At 44.1% G+C, this 18,582-nt stretch overlaps 1 protein-coding gene across 1 annotated transcript; it reads right to left on the bottom strand.

Annotated features, from left to right (window-relative positions):
* Positions 1–2,986: 2,986 nt before the first annotated feature.
* Positions 2,987–18,568, bottom strand: LOC117973639 (regulator of G-protein signaling 11-like). Its single transcript, XM_034926595.2, has 18 exons — positions 18,551–18,568; positions 15,932–16,100; positions 15,311–15,407; positions 15,065–15,115; positions 13,435–13,541; positions 12,794–12,845; positions 12,462–12,520; positions 11,713–11,789; positions 10,338–10,419; positions 8,860–8,928; positions 8,100–8,123; positions 7,394–7,455; positions 6,827–6,940; positions 6,139–6,254; positions 5,801–5,888; positions 5,552–5,690; positions 3,834–3,916; positions 2,987–3,630 (listed from the first exon to the last, which is right to left on the bottom strand). The coding sequence occupies exons 2-18, from the start codon at positions 15,953–15,955 to the stop codon at positions 3,495–3,497; spliced, it is 1,380 nt and encodes a 459-aa protein (XP_034782486.2). The 5' UTR covers positions 15,956–16,100; positions 18,551–18,568; the 3' UTR covers positions 2,987–3,494.
* Between the last annotated feature and the right edge of the window lie 14 nt (positions 18,569–18,582).

Genomic DNA, 18,582 nt, shown 5'->3' with positions numbered 1-18,582 from the left:
CTTTGTAAAATCCGGGAGAGGGGGGTTTAGAATCGGAGGAGTGGAAAGTGATGCGTCTGACCTTCCATCCCCGATGACATCACAATGGTTTGAAGACACTGCTTCTTCCACTCTGAATAGAAGTGTCAAGACTTTTAAATGGTGCAGCAACACACAATTCTGAATATTCTTCCACTATTAAACCTTCAACTTCTATCGACTGGCTTGTAACTGCTTCTGGGGACAGAAAGGAGGAGCACAGTGAATACCAGCTCACCTGACTGTGGTGAAGTTAACAGCACCGACTCATTTTACTGCAAGCATACGACATGCATGTATAAAAAGACATGTCTGTTTTTTACAAGAGGATCCACGTCTTGATCAGTGAATGCCTCGCACTCAAAACCACCGTCTCAGTGCGGCTTGTGTCTCCACCATTCCGAACCTGGCTATCTGGCTCCCTCTTCTGGACTTGAAAAAAGCATCGTTGCACTAACTCCGAAGTGCATGTGAAAGTATTATGCAACGCATGCACAGTGTGTGTACCTCCCTCTGCAGGAAGAGTTAATAGCATTAAAGGAATATGCGGCCGAGGCCAGGTGTTACAGATAACGAGGCAAACACTGAGCCGACAGATTCGACGCAGTGAAATCACACGCGCTTAAAACAATCTTTTTATTGAACTAATCAGCGCCGAACTGTTAAAAAACACGTATTTAGTTACAAAAAGTCCGAATTGATTTTCAGACCAAGTTTGCTTGCTTAGTGAGTGAGTGAGTGATTTTGTTTGTTTTCCGAATTCACTAGCGTGTAGTGTAGCGTTCTCTTTAGTGTGTTATCATGTTTTGTAAAGCGCCCTGGGATGGTTCTACATGAAGGATGCTGTGTTAATGAAACTGGTATTGGAATGCTGGGGTGATTCTTCATTACGTGGTTTAGATTATCCAGGCAAAGTCAATATGCTTTGTTTTATGTATGGTGTGTGGTGGAATTGAGAAAGTAGCCTAACCTGTGATGGAGATCTCCAGCAATGTTTTATTCTGCCACTAGATGTCGCTCTTTGCATAGCCACCTGCAGACAGCCAGCCAATAGAACATATTTTATAAAATAATGGACTGATAAAACCATGCTTACAAGTTAAGGGTGCATCTGAGACACTAAACGCCCAAGATCAACAATCCAGTCTACCAGTTGAAAGTCCTGTTCATACCATGGCTTACTAGACTGTGCTTTCCGCTCGTAAATGAAAAGGTATAATTGTATCATTGCTCTAATTAAAGGGACGAATGGCCCTCTCTCATTTATAGCTGACCTCGTGGTCTTATATCTTAGATGAATTTAACAGCAGCTCTGCTTTTAAGATGTTAAGCCATTCTGCCCAGGCATGCAGCCACAAACGAGAAAAACACAGCATAGCGCCCCCTGCGCCCTCCACGTTAATATTTCAGAATCAAATCAAAAACAAACCCCCATCAGGCCGTATTCAAACACGCGCACCTGTTTAAATGGTGTGCTGCATTATTTAAAATGATAACACTTCATATTTTATAAGGGAGAGTTCAAAACACTTGGATAATTTAAATTTATTTTTAAATATACCAAGATCAAGAAATCCTCCAGACCCCCTATATGATTTTTATGTGATGGAATATTATCTCACAACCTTAATTTAGAACATGCATGTAAAGTCAAGTGCTTTCCTTTATTGCAAGAAAACAAAAGCCATCACTGTAGAGAGAACTGAGACTGAATCACTCAGCCAGGTCAGCATTTCCCCCTGCAGTAGAATGCCGTGGAAACATGAGAATGCACTCGGAATGGAATCTTTGCATCATCCTGTTCCTTGCTGTATGGAACACAGCAATGCCTCTTACTGATGTCCACCTGCCGTTCCTAAGAGGCGTCTCACCCCACGCGGATTGGATGGAACCCTGCTCACGGTTCAGAGGCGTGGGAAAGGGTCTGCCAGTCAGTGGAGATACTGCACCGTAGACACTAATTATACAACACCAGCAGAGATCACCGAGGTCTTACAGAGGAACAGTGTGCTGACAGCCCTTTCAAAACAATGTCTCCAGGTTGGATGCAAACTTCAAAAGAGCACTTACCAGATTTCAAACCAAAGAGACCAAACTCGTGTGTCCTCGCATCAGTATAACCCTAGGTCTGTAACCCACTGAGTCACATGGAAGCACAGGCATCTAATGAAGCTGCAGATATGCCATGCAATGTTGCAGTCAAGAATCTTAACAAATGAATGGTACACACAACACACACAGGGCAGGACTGGGCTTACTGCAGGGTCCTGGGCATGCCAGGGCTGCGCTCGTGCTCTAGCTAAGGCCAGGCAGAGAGAAGGGAGCCGAAGAGCAGATAGAGACCCTGTTTGGGGTGTTGAAGCTGGGAGAAGGGTAGGCTGAGGTGGGGAGCATCCTGGGATAGAGAGGCACTCAGCATCTTGCCAGGGCTGAATGAAAGGGGTGTGCCAATGAATCGCTAATTCCATTGAAGTCAGGCTTTGCGTCGCCACTGGGTATCATGGGACTGAACCAGAGGTAGTGGGAATAAGGCAGACCGGGTGAAGATGCTGCCATTTTTTAACTGGTTTATTTTGTAACCTGGACATATTTTGCAGACTTTGTATTGTGATATTTTGTAAGAACTCCAAGTCTCCCTGGCTAAGGGTGTCTGCTAAGAAATAATAATATAAATTGAGCAATGAAGAGTCTGCTGAATACTCTATCCCGGTATGATATTGAGACATTATTTGCACTGCATATTACATATTTGCAGTATCAGTTTTACAACATTTTAAGATTAATGCCAAAAAAAAGAAATCAATCACACTATTTCACTACACCCCCGTATCAGCGTGGTTGAATATTCTACATGGTATATTCAGTATAATAACTGAGATGGTAATTGGAACTGAATATTATAAATCGTGGAATACTCTGCGTTGTGTTGTGTGTGTGTAAAATGAAAGCACTCAGTTCATCAGTTGAAGGTCATTTATTACTCAGAAGCTGAAACAGTGTGGGGAGAATTAGTAACATTCCCAGGAATATACATGGAGCTGTGTGTTGCTGCTGCCATTGTCTCTCCCTCCCAGCTGCTCTGTCTCACAAACTCACAGACACTCCACCTGCCTCCCCTCGCTTCTCTAGGGTGTGTCCCCTGACAGCGGGTCCCCTGAAATACTGGGAGGCAGGTAATAGGTTCTAATTCTGGGCTGTCTTTCCCCTTCATGGTACCTGATCGTTGAGGTAACACTCGTTTAAATTTCACGTTTTAAAATGCGTTTCATAGCAGGAGTGCAGCATATAGTTTTGTGGGGGGGCACACTGACACATTCATCTTATTGATCAGGGTCCTACCACCCCGCTGGTCCAGATACACACACACACAGCTGCAGTGAGGCGCTGGTGGTGGGAACAGCACAGCACCTGGAAGACGGGAGAGCTCTCGCTCAGGAGAAGGAGGGCAGCAGCGAGTGCGGAGCGCCGGCTTTGTTTTATTCCTCCACCTGGGAGACAGTTCCGGGCATGGTCATCGTGGCGGGTTTGCTTTTCCCAGCATCCTCTCCGGGCTGAGTCAGAAGGACGGGACTCGGGCTGGAGTGACGCTGCCTTCTCATGAAGGGAAACACGCTGAGAGAGAGAGAGAGAGAGAGAGAGAGAGAGAGAGAGAGGTGAGGACACTGCTATGCAAACAAGGATCTGCTGCTGTGAATATATATATATTATTTTTCCAATATGAAAAAAAAGCACCAATGAGGAGTATTGAGATCTGGATCCTAGAATTCTGCTGCCTAAGGACCCGACAAACAGACAGAAATGAAAATGATTAATACCCTTTCTTGGTTTCCTGCGGCACGATGGCTCTGGCTAGCAAGCTCTTGTACATCTGGGACTTCATGTACCTCGGATAGGAGTCCTGAAAACCAGGGAAAAAAAATCTGTGTTTTACCATCGTTTGCCATGTTTATGAATATGCTTCATCATACCTCGCTGGTCTTTACAATGCTTACCTGTGCTTTACCATGCTTTATTACACTTTGCTGTGCTTCTCCTGTGGTAAACTCTTATAAGTGTTGTCACACACAGTTGAACATTTGTGAAACTGCAACAAATATTGTAATGACTGTAATGTGTTGTAAAGAATATAAAACCAGTAGAAAATATTCTTAGCAGGTCTGTGTAAGGCCTGTTGTGATGTTCACTGAGCCACTTCAAGCTGAGCCAGGAGGAGAATTCGAGTCTTGCTGGGAACAAGCTGACTTATTAGATATGGGTTGGATGCTATAGAATGAAATACATTGTTAATAGTAATATTGTGGGATTCTGTATTTCATATCCTTTTGAATAAGTCTGTGCGAGGTCTGAAAGAGAGAGCTCCTGGTATCAAAAGGTCAGGCCGACCTGCTGAAAGTTTCAAACCTCCCTTATCAGGCAAAAGCATCTTTTTTAATTAGATTTAAAACATTCTGATCCAGCGAGAGCAGAATGACAAAGTCTATTGAACAGAGTTGATATGCCAGAAGCAATCGAACTAGGTTTGATTAAAGTAAGAAAATACAAAAATATTTAAATAAATAAGAAACCTGATATAATAACATTAAGTAAATGTATGAGCAGTGCTAAGTTTTAATATTCAAGGTTGCATTTGCTGCTAAGCAGGTGCTTAATTAAAAATGAGTGTAAGACGGTTTGCTGAATTAAGCTAAAGATTGGTTTAAAATAATGAGTATTAGAAAATGCTTACGATAGTGTCTCATATTAATCAACACTGAAAAAAAATACTTGACTGGATCCTTCTAGAATATACAATTAACTCAAAAGATAAGAACTGTCAAGGCAGGTTGATGATCAGATTTAATTGGATCTCCTGATGTATTCTTAATGGAAGGAAAATCCTATATAAGCCCAAAGCAAGACCCCGTTCAATACCATTGAACTTGATCTTGCAAGCTTACGTGGTCCATGCTGCGAGGGTCTCTGAAAAACGGACTGCTATTTGGTCCGAAGTTAGTCTCTGCCTTTTGAAGGCAGTTTTTATTTCATATATCCTACACTACACTTCCATATACTGAAAGGTAAGCATATCTTAATGTATATCTCTTTCATATTGGATACACTGCTATAAGTTATAAAAATTGTGTCTGTTTTAAGACAGTGATATATTGAACGTTACAGGACGTAGCTGTGGGTGCTCTAGCTTTTTGCATTTTATAGCCCAAGGGCTAAGCATATGATAACCATATTTGTACTACAGTATTGAAGTATTAATGTTGTGAAACCTGTAAAGGCACTGGATCGCCCAGATTGCCTTTTACTTGGGATTAAAACTTCAAATTAGTCTGTATGATTTTCATGATTATTAAAAAGTTGTCTAATCGCACGCCCAGTGCACGAACAAAACCACTTACAGGAGTTTAAAAGACCTTCGTCCTCCTTAAACATCACCCCTGAGTTTAAGAGTGTGCTCAGATCATATATAAATAAAGAGTATGTGCGATTCTGACCGTGTTCCCCTGTGTTGTACAGCATGCAACAGGTCTCGTGAGCTCACCTTTTTGATCAGGAAGTAGATGTGCATCTGTGCGTCATCGAGGACATAGCGGTGTGGCGATTTGATCCCCTCCAGCGTCTTCTCCATCGTCTTGCTGTCGATGTTCACCCACTTGCTGGCCCCGGGTACGAGAAACTGTCTGGGGAGCAGAATGCGAAACAGGTGAGCTTCTTTTCACTTTACAAAAGGGTTACAGCAAATGAAACCACTGATTAACTGTACTGCCATTGGCTTGCTGTGGATGCTCACTGGTACACCTCTTCCACCTTCTGCGCTATCTTTGAATGCTCTCCGTGTCTCAGGTCTTCACACGCCTCCCAGAAGCACAAGTTCTCAGCTGATGAACAAAACAAACATTTTTTTTCTTCAAAATCAGCATCTCACGGAAAGAATCCTCCCAGGTAAAAACAAAACAAAAAAACTCAAAAGTGCAATTTGGACCTTTTTTAAAAAAAAATGGAAAAAGGATCACAAAAAACTATTAGTATTACCAAACTAGGACCAAGTAATGTAAAGGACTGAAAGATGTTACAGTTCGATTTCCATTGGAAACCCAACCTTCAGTAAAAGCCAAATGGTCTGCTTACCACTGAACTCTTTCTCCAGGAACTGCATGAACTCTTTGCGTCCCAGCGGGTCGTTGAGCAGCTCCGTGAAGGAGAAGCTCCAGCGCTCCACCCTCAGCTTGGTTGGGGTCACCACCCTGAGGGGAGGAGAGGGGAAAGGGATCGGGTTTTACAAGATCACACAACACAGGAGAGCAAGGGGCACACTCTCAAAGAGCTTCTGTATTTCATTTGCATTGAAAAGAGAAACCTGTTCATTGAATGAAACTAGAACCAAGCAAACCAAACCTGCCCTTATAAAAGCTTCCTGCAGTAAAAAGCATAGCAAAGTGTAATAAAGCATAGGCAAGCATTGTAAAGAATAGCAAGGTATGGTAAATGACATTAATAAACATGACAAACAAGGGTCAGCTATTGTAAATGCATGATAAAACTGGAAGAATAGCATGCAACACTTTTATAAGGGTGTCTCCGTGTCTCAATGTGCGTTGATGCAGTTACTGTACAATACAGATATTAAACTGCAGTTAGCAGTTACAGTATTAATATTAGTAGCGCGATGCTATTCAAGTAATGATACTAGAATTTCAGAAGCAGGGTTGCGCTTCTTTGTAGACTTTTGAGTAGTGCACAGGCTGCATGGACAGCGAGTTGCAGGGTGTTCTGTACCAGTGCAAGCTCAGCCAGGTCACTCGGAGGGGATACTCACTCGCTGGCGTTCATGGACCAGTACATGATGTCATCAGTTATCCACGGGTTGCTGGGAAGGCATCCTGCCATGATGGGATCATGGGATTGATACTGTTCAGTGAACTTCATAACCCTGACAGACCACAAAGCACACACATTGGGATGGGCAGCAGAGAGGTGTATTAAAAAGAACTGTTCAGTAAAAAGGGATGGAATGGTCTGTTGTCCTACAGCTAAACTAGCACAGGGGTCTTTTTAAGGCTGCAACTATTATTCTCCCTCTATCCTGAAATCAACGGCAATCTATTTGCTGGGATATTAAAATGCTTCAGCGGTTTCTTAAAGACCCTCTCTGTGAGCAAACAAAGATCAGACACACACAGACTATCCCAGGCATTAGCTCTGACTAAAAAGTGATCAAATAAAAAGGCTTGCTCTTTGGAATGGAAAAAGCAAAAGCATTCTGACTAATGGGCAGCGACACAGACCACTGTAAACTGATATCTAAGCCCACTTTCAAAGGCATGAAGTGAAGAAGCCAGGGTCCCAGGAAGCAAGGGGATGAGCGGAAGCAGGTTCTGCTCACCCCTCCAGGCAGATGGAAGACTTGACCCGCGTCCGAATCAAGGCTTTCTTCGTGAGTTCAATCTGGATCCCCCCCAGGCACGGCAAATCAAAAAAGAAAACCAGGAGAGACGAGTTAGGAGACGTCAATCTACTACTCCGAAAAAACACAAGCCGGAGCACGCAGCAAGGAGGACAGCTTTTTATTGCGCACAGAACCATCTGGGTCAGACTGTGCTCTACTGCCACATTTATTTGAAACGGATGCCATTATATGATAAACCTCGCTGAATGAATTGTTCAAATGCAGTAGTCAGCTCCAGGTCCATAATGGACCTGTGTGTGTGTTTGGGGTCGTCAGGACACAGCAAAGGATTTGCTTTGAAGATGCAGTACGGTATGTACCAATATCTCAAGATAAAAACGTGGACAGCTGCCTTTCCTGACCTCAGCCAGCATAAAGCACCTCTCTGCTGCTCTGTTCCTGCCCATGTGGTCAGTTATCTCAAGACACTTCTTCACACAGAGAGTGGCGAGGGTACAGAGTGGGTTACCTATCCCTGTCAGTGCTGCAGAATCATTAGGGTCCTTCGAGACCCGATCAATGAGATCAATCAGCTGCTAGGAACCGGACAAGCACGGATGGGCTGAACGGCCTCCTCTCGCTCGTAACGTTTCTTATGTTGTCATGATACAGGGCTGCTCCCATCATGCATCTTGGCTCTTACCTGTTTTTTGTAGTGTTCGCTGTTCTTTTCTGGGTTTAAAAAAAAAAAAAATACAATTTTATAATTTTAAATGAATGTAATGCCATTTAATCACCAATTATTCACAGTGTATTCTCAATTAAACACTGCCTTGCTTGTTGCAACAACTGCAGTAAACCAGCAGATGTCACTGTGTGCTATTCAGTAATACCATAAAATTGAACAGAATCATAAACTGTGATATCCTGTATAGAGCGTACAAACACACACAGAGCGCAGCACCTTATGGATGGAATTTAAAACCAGTAGCAATACTTACTTTGAGAATGAGATGCACAAAGTAAAAAGTAAAAAGGGTAAGGTTAGTTTTTTTTCAATGAAAGCATAAATGTATTTGTAACCTATGCTGCAATTAACTTTACAGCAGTTTTGTTGTTATTTGTAATGATCCACACTATATTACTCTATTTGATTTTTTTTAACAGCAACATACCAAAGCAGTGATTTTTTTTTTGGCGTAGCTGTGGGAAGTCAGGAAGCAATGTTTGCATTACATCACATTTAAAACATATTTTTAAAAAAAACAAAAAACCCATGTTGTCTGAAAACAGTATTGTCAAAACAATTTAAAGCTATGGGTTTGCAAAACCACACAGAAGCTTTTGTTTTCAGCGTTTTCTAGAGTACCATTTTGCCACGCACTGTGAACAGACATCAGATGCTACATTTAAGAGTCAGCCACAGGACTCTGAATTTAAGAGCCTCTAAAAGTTCAAACTACCAGCTGGACTCGGGAGTGCAGACAGTTCCCTCGCTCAGGGCCGTGCTCCAAGATGTCGAAAGTGCCTGGCTGGAAAAAAAGAAAACGGCAGCCGTTAGAACGAGCTGCTGTTCAGCTTCGTTCAAACCAAGCTATACAACTGGGCAACTCCATTCACTGCCTTGCCCAGACTGATTCACCCGAAAATGAGTTTACACAGAAAGAGACTGATACCAATCTGGAACTGCGCAGCGTTACATGTGAGCATCGCTCTTCACTTCTCCCAGCGGCTCTCCCTTTGAACTGTAGCTGCCCTTGTGCTGCACGCGTGACACAGAGTTACATGTCAACATGGATTATAATGCCAGTCATTCTAGCCAGTCTATTAGGTAGAGACCAACGCTGTTCAATTGAAATTCAATTTATCACGTGCCTGTGTGAGGCACACTTTACCCTTAAATTATAACAAGCTTCATGAACTGCAGTCCTCTTAGTAAAGGATTTGAACACACACCGGTGTACATGTACATTAGGATATACATATATCTATATTAGATATGTCCCAGAGGCAAAAATAGCACAAATGCATCTGGAATTATGGATACTTTCTTTTCCAGGGATCAATAAAAGCTGAAGCTTCGTCTGCAATGAGCTCCGGGATAAAAGCTTCTTTTAAACGAGTTTGCCTAGCCTAGCGTGTGGATTGCGCAGCACTTTACAGAACAGCTGAGTGCATGCAGCTCCCCCGGCAGAAGCAATCTGTACAATATATTATGGTCTTTATATATCTGTGCCTGTTATTCACATTCCTTTATAGGGTTCACATGAAGAGCACAGACCATAAAAAAAATGACAACTGCGTGCTTTTCTGACAGTCAGGTGTGCGATGCTTTTAAAAGGGTTTCAACTTCCGACTGTCTCGGTGACTGAGAGTGTGAAGAGTTACCCCCTGACCGCCGTTTCTGGAGAAGGTATTTGTGCGTGTCCAGTTTCAATGCTTCCTCCTGTCTCAGCACCGCACAGCTGTTTCTTTCTTTGTCTTTTATATTATTCAGGAGATCCTGGATTATTTATGAAGAGCGCAACATTCTGCTTTTTTGACCTTCACTGTTCCCAGTGGTTTATTCCCAAGAGGGATTTTTTATTTATTTTTTGGCTTTCTTGGTATCTGAATATTTTATGACCGCGTTGAAACAGAAGGAGAAACCTGGTGCGCATTACCCTTAAAAGTTTACCTTTTAAGTTTGACAGGACAGGCCCAGACCCCAGACCCCAGACAGTCTGTCTGCTGACACTCGGGTAGTGGGTGACCAAAGGCCTCTCTCTCTCCATTTCCAAATGTTAAAACGAATTCTGTAGGTCTGTCAGTGTGATTTAAAGCAATGATGCAAAGAGGGTGCTTTTACAATCAAACCTGCAAGGCACTGTTAAACATTACCATACTAAAGTACCAAAGGCTCATCATTGCACGGACATCCACAACTCAGGAGGTAACTTACCGGAGGTCTGTTGACAAGCCAGTAGGCCTGTTCCTGGCAGTCCAGCACAATTCGATCAGCTTTCCTCCTCTGCTTCGCCGCCCTGTCAGTGAGCAGAGAGAACACAGCAACTCAACCGCAGACTCCCACAGTCGAACCAGAGAACACAGCAACTCAACCGCAGACTCCCACAGTCGAACCAGAGAACACAGCAACTCAACCGCAGACTCCCACAGTCGAACCAGAGAACACAGCAACTCAACCGCAGACTCCCACAGTCGAACCAGAGAACACAGCAACTCAACCGCAGACTCCCACAGTCGAACCAGAGAACACAGCAACTCAACCGCAGACTCCCACAGTCGAACCAGAGAACACAGCAACTCAACCGCAGACTCCCACAGTCGAACCAGAGAACACAGCAACTCAACCGCAGACTCCCACAGTCGAACCAGAGAACACAGCAACTCAACCGCAGACTCCCACAGTCGAACCAGAGAACACAGCAACTCAACCGCAGACTCCCACAGTCGAACCAGAGAACACAGCAACTCAACCGCAGACTCCCACAGTCGAACCAGAGAACACAGCAACTCAACCGCAGACTCCCACAGTCGAACCAGAGAACACAGCAACTCAACCGCAGACTCCCCCAGTCGAACCAGAGAACACAGCAACTCAACCGCAGACTCCCCCAGTCGAACCAGAGAACACAGCAACTCAACCGCAGACTCCCACAGTCGAACCAGAGAACACAGCAACTCAACCGCAGACTCCCACAGTCGAACCAGAGAACACAGCAACTCAACCGCAGACTCCCACAGTCGAACCAGAGAACACAGCAACTCAACCGCAGACTCCCACAGTCGAACCAGAGAACACAGCAACTCAACCGCAGACTCCCACAGTCGAACCAGAGAACACAGCAACTCAACCGCAGACTCCCACAGTCGAACCAGAGAACACAGCAACTCAACCGCAGACTCCCACAGTCGAACCAGAGAACACAGCAACTCAACCGCAGACTCCCACAGTCGAACCAGAGAACACAGCAACTCAACCGCAGACTCCCACAGTCGAACCAGAGAACACAGCAACTCAACCGCAGACTCCCACAGTCGAACCAGAGAACACAGCAACTCAACCGCAGACTCCCACAGTCGAACCAGAGAACACAGCAACTCAACCGCAGACTCCCCCAGTCGAACCAGAGAACACAGCAACTCAACCGCAGACTCCCACAGTCGAACCAGAGAACACAGCAACTCAACCGCAGACACCCCCAGATGAACCAGCACAGCCTGTAGTTTTGCCTTCTATCAACTGCTTTACTTAAAGGAATACTGTACACTCCTGACTTCACAGAATATTATATTTGGAATATGCACATTGTTACCTGAGCTGCTCTCTGGCTTGCATCACCACGAAGTCCCACGTGTGGTTGATACGCTTGTGCAGCAGATTGTAATTGTGCTGTGAGGGAGAAACAGAGAGTGCAAAACAGCCAGCAATATGAAAGAGACCAACACACCAGCAGTGCTATTCCTGAAGCCTGGCTCCTAGCATGCACAGTGCAACACATAAGTGGAATTGGAAACAGTGAAAGAAACTCCTTTGGTAGCTGAACACACGCAGGCTGACAGTAGAGAGGGCTATAGAGTTATACCAAGATGGAGTAGAAGAGCACATGTTATTCCTCAAGGTTAAGGATGGAGAAACACTAGAACCCAGGTCTATGTAAAACTGCAGTCATATTGTCAAAATGAGATGCTGATCAATGGAAGTGCATTAACCTCTCGGTTTAAGGCTATAAACAGGGCATGTTCCATCTGCCACAATCCCATCACAATCTGCTGTGCATTTCACAAGCTGGAGATTAACTAGTGACAGAAATGACACCAATACCGAAACCAGAACAAGGACAGAGGTTTAAACAACGAGGCAGAGAAAGGGTTCATTTTTACTGGACCGCACCGGTAATGCAGCTGGACAGAATCATAGAATTTAGATCGGTCAAAAAATGATGCTATAATGAAGGGGCATTGTCCACACCAGCAGATTTAAAAAACACACCAAAACGCGGTTCTGTTTGACAAAGTTTTTCATCCTGATAAAAGGTAACAGCATTGCTCTTTGGCTGCTTACCTTCTCATACTCGATCAAATCCCCTTGTTTGCGGATGTTCTTCTTTGTCAAATAAATCGCTAGAAAATGAAGAGAGCCGTGGAGCAGGATTAGGAGATTTGGCATGTGCTGTCATTTCAACCGTTTCAGTACATGCTCCACAGAGCCCTGCCCATCCCTCGCCTGCCTTTAAATCAGCCCCCTGCAATCGAGTTACTGGTGTTTACTTCAGTTATGAAAGCAAATAGCAGGGGAAGCCCAAAAACAATCTGGAGAGAAAATCCAACGCAGTCCCCGTACAAAAGTACACCACAGGAAAAATCTGCACTTTCCCCTTGAGCCCTCATTCTTACCGTAATCAAGCTCAGAGGAGGGCCACTTGTTTGTAGTCCAGAAGTATGGAGTCTGTCAGGGAGACAGAGAGAGGAGTGTCACTGTACTCACTATCACAGGAGCCGGTTTACGACTTTGGCAACTCACAAGCAGCCACCTTTAAGCAATTCAACAATGCCAGAATGTCTGGTTGTTTTTATTTTTAACTGAGGCTTTCACAGTCTTATTTTCAAAGCCTTTTGTTCTCCAGTACAAATTTTACACCAAACAAACAGGCTTTCAGCCCCCTGCATTCTTCCTCATAGACTGAAAGATACTTCTACAGCAGTCGAAACGTTTATCTTTGAATTTGACTTTCTTTTAGTGGTCCCACCCCGAGATCAGCGAATGCTGGGCTTTTGGTAGTTCCTAGAACTCGTCTAAAATCCGGAGGGGCGAGGAGGGCCTTTAGCGGCTCTGCTCCCTGCCTGTGGAACTCCGTCCCGAGTCCTATCAGGAATGCTGGCTTGTTTGTGAGCTGGATTGATTGGCCAATGACCTTTTGGTTAGAGTGTGTACTGTAAAGCACTCTGGGATGCTCTGCATGAACACTGCTATATGAAAGCAAACGGTGTTACATTGCATTTGTAAATCGCGCAGCGCCGTGCAGAGAGCTGGTTACCTGAAAGCGGTAGGGCGTTTCGTCAGGCTTGAGCACCAGGTTCTTGGGCTCCTTCAGTGGGTAGATGTAGCCGTACTTCACTATGAGGTTCCCCACGTGCAGCGCCTCTGCAAAGGAAGAGGATTTCTACTTACAGGGCGGCAGCGCGGTCACTTTGTTTTCGACTTTTTTTAACTGCAGGAATGGAAATAAGGCTCATATTGCATAGCAGTATCCCCCCCCCCCATTTCAGTTTTAAAATGAGCTTGATTAAACACAGTGTGCAGGTAACAAGCTCAGGTGTGCGTCCCACTAAACTCATAGTAAAACCAGGCATGGAGGCATGCTATGCAAGGGGAGTCTCATTTCCATCCCTGCTCTGTCCTCTTTTTATGATGTTTGCAATTATGTTACTGAAGCTTCACACTCTAAAGTTTGACATTAAGAAACGCTAACAGAAAACATTCAAATGACATGGAAGCTGTTGAAGCTTTCATTCCAGTATGGCGAGTGTGTATACAAACACACGCACACACACACTCTTGTTTGCTATATCCCCATCACCAGGAATATTTATTATTATTATTATTATTATTATTATTATTATTTATTTCTTAGCAGACGCCCTTATCCAGGGCGACTTACAATTGTCACAACATATCACATTATACATTATTTCACATTATACAGATATCACATTATTTTTACATACAATTACCCATTTATACAGTTGGGTTTTTACTGGAGCAATCTAGGTAAAGTACCTTGCTCAAGGGTACAACAGCAGTGTCCCTCACTGGGGATTGAACCCACAACCCTCCGGTCAAGAGTCCAGAGCCCTAACCACTACTCCACACTGCTGCCCTATTCTCCCCCCCCGCCCCCCCCCCCCCCCGATCTTTATTTAGCTCATGGCTATCATATTCATTATAAACGTGCATCTGCATTGTATGCACAAGGTCTCCTTTAGTTTTTTCAGATCACTGAATCACCAGCTGCTCCTGAAACGCCCTGTGCTTCAATAGCTGCTCCGCTGGTTCATTGCATGTCTCGGGAGGGCTTCGTTCCCAGTAAAACTCAACGCTCTTGTGGGAGAGATCGCAACGCTTCTTATTATCTGCACGACAACGGCTCCGCAGGGAAAAATCTACAGGTTTAATTGTTATCAGAAAGCCCAAGACGAGAAGGATTACGCGCAATGCAGGCCAACCACACACCTGAGAGTCTGTTTGTGAGTGTGGTGTTTATCACATGAGGAGGCTCGTTAAGGATGTACAGATCCCCATCCATTATTTAACAGGGTCTGGTCTAATGGACTAGAGCAATTGCGCCACTACAGAAATAAGATCAATAATTCAACAGACTGATCAGACAAAGAACAACATGGACCGAAAGGAGGCAAGCAACAACCAAACCCTCTTCCGGGGGAAGTCCACACAGCAGATCAAGGACAAGCAAACGTCACCTGAGCAGGAGATCAACGCTGCTCATGTGAGGGAGCCCTGACTGTGCAATTAGGTGCTGAACACCACATGCAGACTGGTACACACATTCATGTTGCACTATGTATACTGTGCAATAGGATTTTTTTATATTCACAGGAGCTGCTGGTATCTGGAGAAGGTAACAAACTGCCTGCTTTTGCACCTACCTTCCTCGCTGATGTTAAACTTCTGCATCAGCCAGTCGACCACATCACTTCCTGGAAAGAAAAGAGTCAAAATCGATGTGAGTTTGGGCAAGGCAGTAATGGTGCATAAACATGACAAGCCAAGAAGCAACAGAGACAGGCTGGAGGCGCGTCAGGATAACTGGACTCAGTCCTGCTCTACGCGAAGCACAGGTGTCTGTGCAGCAGGTGTAGGGATGCGAGATCAAACACACAAATGCGTCTTACCGGTCATTGCGTGCGGGATAACCGTGATCACAAGTCTCTGGTTTCGGGTCTTTATCCCGACATCGGGGTCTTGCATGGCTACGATAACTCGCTCCATCTGAACAAGAGAAACGCTTTACATTCACTTTTAAAAATCACATGATTGGAAAGCTGTGCTTTGTGTTTTTCTGTGCTTGTATACCACGCGGATGAGAGTAAGGGTTTATTACCAATAGCTTTTATTAACATTTTCAACATTTTCGCTAACACTTATAATACACTGAGGCGGGTTGAAATACTGCAGTTAGATATTTCAGTACCGAGGATTATAAATTACAATTTAAAAACAAAACGCAATGCTTTCAAACAAACTCTCTAATAATAAAAATAAATTATATTAACCCCACTAAACTAACATGCAACTGTATTTTCTGCAAAAACACAACTACATTAAAATTAATTTAAGGAATAAACTATATCGTTTTTAGACGCTTGCAACAATCAATTGAGCGCACAGAGCATTTTACTGCCAGAAAATAAACAAATCAACAGTTTCATTGCAAAGTAAACAGCATCAGCTACGACCAACAGCTTTTCTCTGCTCTTGTAAACTCGAAGCCGGACATGCTAAACCCGTTTTACCTTGCTGAAGCTCGGCATTTGCATTTTATAAGATCCTCAGTGGTTTATGGTGCTGATTATCATACTAGCGAGGTAGTTCGGACGGGTCCTCTTGCTCCTCTGCTTTGAGAAGTTGGAAGCGGAGGCTGGTATTTAAGTAATCGTAGAAGCGGCACAGTATTGTCGCCACCTGCTGGACACGGAACGCAATGAATTTAGGGATCATTTCGCAAATTCATACATTTCACGAAAACGTATACTGTACTGACATATTTTCACACACACACACACACACACACACACAATCCCGCTAAAATGTAATTCTTTTTTTTATTGTAAAAGTTACAACAACCCGCTAACAGTACATAACTATCAATAAACAACTAGCTGCATGTTAGATTTTTTTTTTTTAAATTGGATCCCTTTAATGTCAATTTTGCAGCGGTAGCATGAGTGTAGCTGTTCAGCCTGCAGATTTCAATAGGTAAGGGAGCCTGTGTGCCGCTGCAAGTTCCAGATAACATAAACAAACTGGAATGCAAATAGACCATAGTAAAACAATAGCACCCTGGGTCGTACTGTGGAACATGAAATATACATCATGCTTGCTAGTTTGCGCTGCTAATGGAGTGCTGAGAGCCTCATCCTGTTACTAATGGGCAATGATGATGATTTATTTCTTAGCAGACGCCCTTATCCAGAGCGACTTACAAGATATCACATTATTTTTACATACAATTACCCATTTATACAGTTGGGTTTTTACTGGAGCAATCTAGGTAAAGTACCTTGCTCAAGGGTACAGCAGCAGTATCTCCACCGGGGATTGAACCCATGACCCTCCGGTCAAGAGTCCAGAGCCCTAACCACTACTCCACACTACTGCCAATGATTAGGCTACTGGCCAAGGAGAGCATTAGGGCTGTCAGATGAAGAGGGGAGCTGCCCGTTCGAGTCCCTGAGATGGGAATCATTTGCTAAGCCCTTCCAGTCACATGTTTGCTGGACACTTCATTGTGGTCAGTGCAGAGACCCTTCACAAGCTGCATGTTTCATGTGTGTGTTTTTTTCCCCCCTCTGCCATGTATTGCCTCCCATGTTTGCCTCTGCATTATCATCACCATGCCTTCACTAAATCGCGATCATTAATATTTAATCTACCCCCTTTCTCTATCCATTAAAAAAATACAGGCGAGTTCTGTCTGGGAATGTCCTGTAGTTCAAAGCGGTGGGACACTCTGTTCTGAGCTGCGTGTCGAATGAAGTGTGTAGAGAGGCTTTGATCACCTGAGCCTTCATGTAGGAAATCAAAGCTGAGAAGGGACGTCATGTGAGAGCCAGGGAGAGGAGAGGAGAGGGGAAGAGAGGGGAGGAGAGGGGAAGAGAAGAGAGGAGAGCAGAGGAGAGGAGAGGAGAGGAGAGGAGAGGGGAGGAGAGGAAAGGAGAGGAGAGGAGAGGAGAGGAGAGGAGAGGAGAGGAGAGGAGAGGAGAGGAAAGGAGAGGAGAGGAGAGGAGAGGAGAGGAGAGGAGAGGAGAGGGGAGCAGAGGAAAGGAGAGGAGAGGGGAGGAGAGGAGAGGAAAGGAGAGGAGAGGAGAGGAAAGGAGAGGGGAGCAGAGGAGAGGAGAGGAGAGCAGAGCAGAGGAGAGGAGAGGAGAGGAGAGGAGAGGGGAGGAGAGGAGAGGAGAGGAGAGGAGAGGAGAGGAGAGGAGAGGAAAGGAGAGGAGAGCAGAGGAGGCTGGGGTATCTTTCAGCGCTTACTCGAGTGCTGCACGGTTCTACAGGGCGTGGTCTAGGAACGATTAGGAAGTATAGCAGGCACATCATGTTATGTTAAGAAGCTGAGTGATACAAGACATCGGTGTATTAGCTGTTGGCGTTAGCTGCAACTGTTGAAACAAAGGGTTATCAGAAATTGCAACGAAGGATCGATGTGGGTGTTTGTTTTTTTTAAGGAAAGACGCAGTCGCAGAAGGCAGCTTTTTTTGTGCATTCTGGAAGATAACGGCTGCAGAGGACTGTCTGGAAACACATCTATTATTATGAAGCTTTTACCAGTCTTGCGGCAAAGTATACAAACGCCTAGAAACACAGACATTCACTCACACAATGCTGCAGCTAAAAACTTATTATTACTATATCTATCAGTTTAATAATATCTCACCATACTGAAGCTTTTGCAAAGAAGGGTTATGACCGGGACAGTGTGTATTGTGATAGTTCTGTACTAATAATAATAATAATAATAATAATAATAATAATAATAATAATAATAATAATAAGGTTCATCATAAAATCTGACAATTCTTCTGGTATGCAAATAAAAACAATAAAACATATTTCTTTACATTTCCACTCACACCGGGAGAAGAGACTTCTGAGGTCTTGAAAGTGAATCTAGCGGCCCGTGCATAACACTACCGCCACATAGTGGCCGAACACAGGCATTGCAGCCCCCTTTGCAGCTCGGGTAACAACGTCGTTACAGTCGGTCTGACTTTTCACACCCACTATTGAATAAAACGTTTGAGTTTAAAAGTCAGCTTACAAATAAAGGGTCAGAAAAGGTGTTACTAAAAAGTGTTATTTCAATTTAATTAGGAGCATGTACTATCTATATAGAGTGATAGTTTATTACTTACGGTGTAGAACGGCAGCGATGGCTGTGATTGGC

The sequence above is a fragment of the Acipenser ruthenus genome, chromosome 22 (assembly GCF_902713425.1).
Source record: "Acipenser ruthenus chromosome 22, fAciRut3.2 maternal haplotype, whole genome shotgun sequence".
Lineage (NCBI taxonomy): Eukaryota > Metazoa > Chordata > Actinopteri > Acipenseriformes > Acipenseridae > Acipenser > Acipenser ruthenus.
The sequence above is the reverse complement of the archived record's forward strand: the minus strand, read 5'-3'. Positions and strand labels throughout refer to the sequence as shown.